The 6068-nt window shown below is 39.0% G+C and overlaps 1 protein-coding gene across 1 annotated transcript; it reads right to left on the bottom strand.

Annotated features, from left to right (window-relative positions):
- Positions 1-2141: 2141 nt before the first annotated feature.
- On the bottom strand, positions 2142-6003 carry LOC104471078 (UPF0704 protein C6orf165 homolog; the record flags this gene model as incomplete). Its single annotated transcript, XM_010086281.1, has 5 exons — positions 5896-6003; positions 4142-4225; positions 3724-3814; positions 2566-2754; positions 2142-2300 (listed from the first exon to the last, which is right to left on the bottom strand). Coding segments are annotated over exons 1-5 (631 nt in total), but the record flags the coding sequence as incomplete, so codon positions are not given.
- Between the last annotated feature and the right edge of the window lie 65 nt (positions 6004-6068).

Here is a 6068-nt window from a genome sequence, read left to right as displayed (position 1 = left end):
CCCTTCCCTCCAGCGTGTCACCACACCACTCAGCTTGATGTCATCACAGTCCAGTCAAGGACTGTGAGAAAGCTTGCTTTATAGTAGATGCAATTCAGTTGCTACTACTGACATGGGTTTCTTGAGAGACTGGAGGTAATCTGCACAATTTTTAATTCCGTTTCCTTATTTGTAAAATTTTAATAACAATAACAGGCCTCCCATTTTCTGGGCACTTTGAGATCTAACAACAATCTAAGAATGAGTCAAAGAGTATTATTAAAAACAGAAGATAAATACTACATGAAAAAATACGCCTATGCAGTTATTAAAATTCAGCATTAGGACTTTAAAAAACCCACAAATTCAGCACAGGTCAATAAAAATATTTTAGCTGATATGAAATATACTAGAAATATTTTTTTTTCTTTAGAACTTCATTATGGACAGCAGACAACCACTACACTGAATGCTTTGATACGTTTTGTTATTTAAGCGGACTTCTATGAAAGGAAATAGGATAAGAAAGCCTAGCCACTTTCTTTAAGTGCACAATACAGCCCTTTGTTGTGTGTGCTGAACTTTTAAAGCTAGCAACATCAGCAAGCAGCAGTGCAGTAATGAGCCTTGAGCTAAGTCTACTCAAAACCCTCTGAGCACAGAAAGGCTAGATTTAACAAAGGTAGAATGGGAAGTAAGTCTGCACAGGTATTACAAGTGGCTTACCCACAGGCTGAGAAAGCTTAGCACTTGACTGATTTAATTTTTTGGAAGCAGGGTAAAAAGCCAAGGTGGCACCCTACCCCAGCAAGTCTGCTGCTGACAAATGAAGGCTTTAGCAGTCTAACTACTGGCCTTAAGGGTAAAGACATCCATTTTATCGCTTGACCAAAAAGCATTCATCCTGTGTTTTTTCCATCTATTCAGAAGTGATATGTAAATAGGTCAGCGCAAAGAAGTCCATATTATAGTAAGCTAAGAAATGTAACAGGATTAACAATCATATAATCTATTTATTGATTACAAAACCCACAAATATTATATTGACAAAGACCACAACATGTTGTAAATCATGCCTTTTGTATAACCACAATATTTGAATGTTCCCTCAAGCTGTAACCCAGATCCAGTGAACCGAGAAAAGAGCCAGCCACAACACAGGAAGGTGACATTTGTGGGAAAGCTTTATAATATAAAAATAGAAAACCAACAATGCCTTGCTTAGCCTGTGAGAAAAAAAAAATTAAAATTTAGACAATTCCTTACTTCTTTCACTGATGTGGTAGGTATATTTTTTTTTCCTACTGATACTGCTTTACTTAAAATACTGTCTCGCTAAGCAAGTGCTTTGCTTTCCAAAAAAGCACAATTTTCTTAACAGGAGAGTAGCCTTTATTCCAGAAACTTTGCTCTTTTAAAATAAAAGGTTTTCCCCTAAACTTGGGCTGCAGACCTTTCTTACAAAAATGTCTCCACACTGAGCTACAATATTACATGCATATTCACAAAAACATTTCCACTGATCAGTCATTTATTTGACTATTAATTGCAAACTTACCAGAAATAATGTGGCTTTGGGGGAAAAGAGAAAATAAGAGGAATAGCAAAGTCTTGCCCTATTCTGAATACAGCTTTTGAAAAATTCCAGGATAGCCATTGACATTTTTTACTTATTAAAGAAGCAGAAATATTCCAAATTGAAACCCTACATTACCGTAGTGACTCTAAATTACTAGAATACAGATAATGCCCCAGCAACTTTTATCACTCTCATCACACATACTCAACAGAAAATTGTAACTGGATTGACAGTGTCCTTTCGATATTTTAATTAACTGCTTTTAAAGGCAAACATTACATATTTAATTCACTTAATGAAAAGGGATCAGGGAACAAGTTATCATCATGAAGTAAATTAGTGCATGAAGTTAATACGTATAATCCTTCCACAGCAGCCACATAGGGCTCCCTCTTAGCTAAAAAGTAGTGGCGTACATGGAAACCTATCATCAATACAAAATGTGTACTCTTCCTCCAGGTTCACAGACCCTGAGTCAAAGCTGTATATCTAGCGAGATGGGATATTACTGGAGCTGCTCCAGTGAAGAAGGCCAGGAAGAATTAATTGGGAATACACAGCCCAAATGCAGTTGTCTACTTACACTCGTCAATGCTGCTTCCTCCTTTCCCACATTCCTTGTTGTACAACCGAATTCCCATGACTAGCATGGCAAGGGTTTTCAGCTGTTGCTCTTTGTTCTTCTTACTGAGTGAGATGAAAGTAATCACCTCTGTCTGGGGAAATACACTCTGCAGGGCAGCTGTAAGCATTACAAAGGGTGAGAAAACCCTCCATATGAGGAAACAGAAAAGAAAATCATTGAACAAGCAAAAACCCCTCTCCTGAACAACTGCAAGAAGTAGGAAATCCATGTCAAATTTACACTTCAAGGCTGAGCAGTGACAGTTTGGGTAGCAAGCATTCATCACAGTTTACCATATCAGTATCTAAAGATCAGCAAAGAGAAGGTGAAATTTTATTTTTCAATAAGAAAAGCGCAGTTTCACAGCTGGGAGTTTACTGACCTGTTGCCTCCCTGACAACCTCAATATCTGTTGGGGGTCCCAGGCCAGAGCTCAGCAGCACATAGCTAATGATCTTTAGATACACATTCTCCATTTCCTCTTGCACATGAGGATGACTATCTGTGATATCTCTGACCACAGGAGCCAGCCTTCCCTCCAGAACACGCCGCTGCTCACTGAGTAATTCAGCTAGGAAAGAAGGGCAGTTAGAAAGTGCTGTCTAAATTCTTTGGAATTCGGCTCATACAGAAAGTGCAATCCATTTCCACAGTCAGAGCACCAACTTAAGGCTTCTGAAGCACGGATATGTGGAAGAGATGTTCAAGGTACCATACTGCTATAATGAACAACAGTGGAGTTAACCATTAACATAATTAGCATGATTAACATCAGTCAGTAGAGTCCAGAGAACTATTCAGGCCAAATTAAGCAGCAAGTCTCTGGCTCTCTGGACTCCTCTAGACTTTGGAGCAGCTTCCCAGGGTTGCTAATTTTTGGTTTTAAACCATGCTAACAAGAAAACACATAATGACCTCCTCACAGAGCAATGTTTATTTTTTGTCTACTCTTGTTCTGTGTCTTCTGTTTCCCAGCCAGCCCTCACTCTCCCATTGAGATCTGAAGTTACAGCAGAGACATTTTTCCCATCACATTTTCCTTCCCCATTCCCATTCTCAGACCATATAAAGTTACCACTGATGAGGCCAAAAAATACTGGGTTAAAACTGTAACTGATTGTTCAAGATTGCTCATATGTCTCAATTAGGGATATGGATAAAAACACCAAGTTCTCTTTCAGATGAACGTGAGTGCAGTTCTGGGTACTGGTTCTCTTTCAGATACACAGGTGCAGCCCAAGTTTTTCTTGCTGAAGGCAGCTGGCCACTGCACCTGGAAGCACAGTTGTTCTCGAGCGATCTAATACATTCAGTAAATCTCTCAGACAGGATGAGATCAGTGCACTCTCAAATCTAATGTACATTTTTGCCCTACTGTATCCATACCGAAACACCATACTCCCATCTAGTACCTTTCTTCTGGGATTTTTATTTTGCTTTACTGCCAGCAGTCATTTAACAGGAACCATTATTAGCCCTACACATATTAAATCCTAAACTCAGCATCAGCTTCTTTGTATGAAAACATATTTGAAATTACCTCGGTTTGCATAGTTCATATCAAAGTAAACTTGCATCTTAATTGTGCTCAGGGATGGGCTGGTTGTGTCAAGCAGTCTGGCAACACAGAGCTAAGAAGAGAGACAGAGAAGTGAGTTCTTCCTCATCACTGGGGGAACGTCTGAACTGACAGTGGCTGTGTTACAGGTTACACATCAGCAGTAGAGCCCCCTCACTACCATTCTCTCTCTCTAAGGCATTTATAAGTGTAAGGCATTTATTTACACAAGGAAACACATAGTCCAGCCTCTAGCTACAGAACCATGAGAATAAAGTAGCATCAACATTTTGAAAGTGTTAATATATTAAAAAAAATGGCATTTTAGTTACAGGAACAGGGAGCACAGAGTGCTATAGTCTTCGCTAAGTACTGAGTCTCAACATTATGTCAGAATTACCTGGATAAGATTTTGCACATCTTTTTTGGTAAGGATTTGATCCACATTAAAGTCATTTCTTGGATCTAAAACAACAGCTTTCACCTAGAGATTGCCAAAAGAAAGCTATTAATTTACATCTCAACATATACTCTTTGCAACTAAGCTTTTCTTTTCTGAAAAATCTCAGATGCAGTCAGTATTTATTTACTGTTCTTTTTTTCCATTTCCATCTTTGCTAATGAAACAAAGTTGCTTCATTTCACGTGTTGCCAGTTTCAATCTCAGTTGTCAGACTTTTAAGTGAAAAAAAAAATCTATCTGTGATGCAAACTTTGCAGAGAAATATTTAAATATAGCTCCTTTAAAAAATTCCTGAAAAAATATTTTTCTGAGTAAAATTTTACAAAAATCCATCACGGTTGTTTATAAACTTCTCAGTTGGTGTTATATGCATCAGTATAAATGTTTACCATTTTGATAAAAAATTCATAGTGTTCTGCATATGGGGAAATACGTGCATGTTTGCAACTGGTACACATGCTGGGTATCTTGCCAGCCACTTGTACCAGTTTTTTAGTCACTGAAATTTTCATGCTTAATTGATTAATACTCCTTTTGAGCCCACTATATTTTTTAAAGCCATAGTGTCACCTTTAGGAAAAAAAAAAATGGCAGACTAACAGCACTGCTGTGAACAATTTACATTCATATACAAGTTTATCGAGAGCTGATTCTGTTCTTATACCATCAATAATGAAAGAACCTAGCTCCGTCTTTCTTCAGACGCAGCTATGCAGATGCATTCAGACTGTATTCTGCAGTGGTGCTGTGTCTCCTAAGAGGAGATGCCAGAGTGTATAATGTTTTTTAGGATACTTATAGTTGTCTACCAAGGACAACACCGAGATTGATTCCATTTCATTTGTAGTTTAAGTGGGATCCAAGGCCACTCTTGCAAATATTCAGCCCATTTACACTACCTGGCCCTGCCTAAACAGGGAAACAAACAAAAAAATCCATCACAATAGAGAGAAGAGGTAAACATCAAAAAATAAATATAGCTGTTGCAGCAAACATTCTCCTATGCATCATGCCTTTTTGTTCATTTATGAGAGTGGGAAGAAATGTTACTAAAATTTGGGAACACATCTCTTTTTCACTTTAGAAAGAAAAAAAATGGTTTATCTGCCTGTAGAAGAAAACTAGGGGAGAACTCTGGAGTCTGAAGAGTCCCCAGGACTTGGGACCTGCAGCCTTTTCAGGGCCTTATATTCGCATAGATAGCATTTCAGAGGAATTAAATACTTTTTCAGGTTTTTAGGACCCTATACTGAATATCCCTTTAGAACTTCTCAATGTGGGCAATCAGAAACGGAGATATTTCAAAGTTCAAATCTCCCCTGAAAGCCTTGGCTGCTGCCATCCCAGCCTCGGCAGGCTGCCGGGGAGCTGCCATTTGAAGTTTGTTGACATTGAAGACCAAAGGGATGATTTCTGTCCTCGCTTCATGCCATACAGCCTGAGCAGTGTCACTCAGTGACCTCAGGGGAACTATTCACATGGGATAAAGTTAAGCCCCGACTTCACACAAGCCTTAAAAACCAGTTTGAAGAGCCAAGCTGCAGGCACCCAGGTTTGAAACATCTCATCTATATGCTATCAGTCCATATTTAGCTTAATATTTCACGGGCCACAGCAGAATTTGAATGTGATGAGAAAAGCAACCAGACGAAACACTAAAAAAGCACCCGTGGGCATTAATTCGTGCTTACCACAAACGCCACCAAGGTTTCGGAAACGGTTTGTCCCTGGGCGGCGCATTCTTGTCCAATTTCGCGAATTATTTTCTTGATGACGCTTTCGGTCTGGTCGTAAGACATCCTGGACAAGACCACGCGCGTTAACGGCGTTACCGGTTATTTCAAGTTTCAACGTTTCTCCACGA

This window comes from Pterocles gutturalis, unplaced genomic scaffold (genome assembly GCF_000699245.1).
Source record: "Pterocles gutturalis isolate BGI_N339 unplaced genomic scaffold, ASM69924v1 C12321549, whole genome shotgun sequence".
Lineage (NCBI taxonomy): Eukaryota > Metazoa > Chordata > Aves > Pterocliformes > Pteroclidae > Pterocles > Pterocles gutturalis.
The sequence above is the reverse complement of the archived record's forward strand: the minus strand, read 5'-3'. Positions and strand labels throughout refer to the sequence as shown.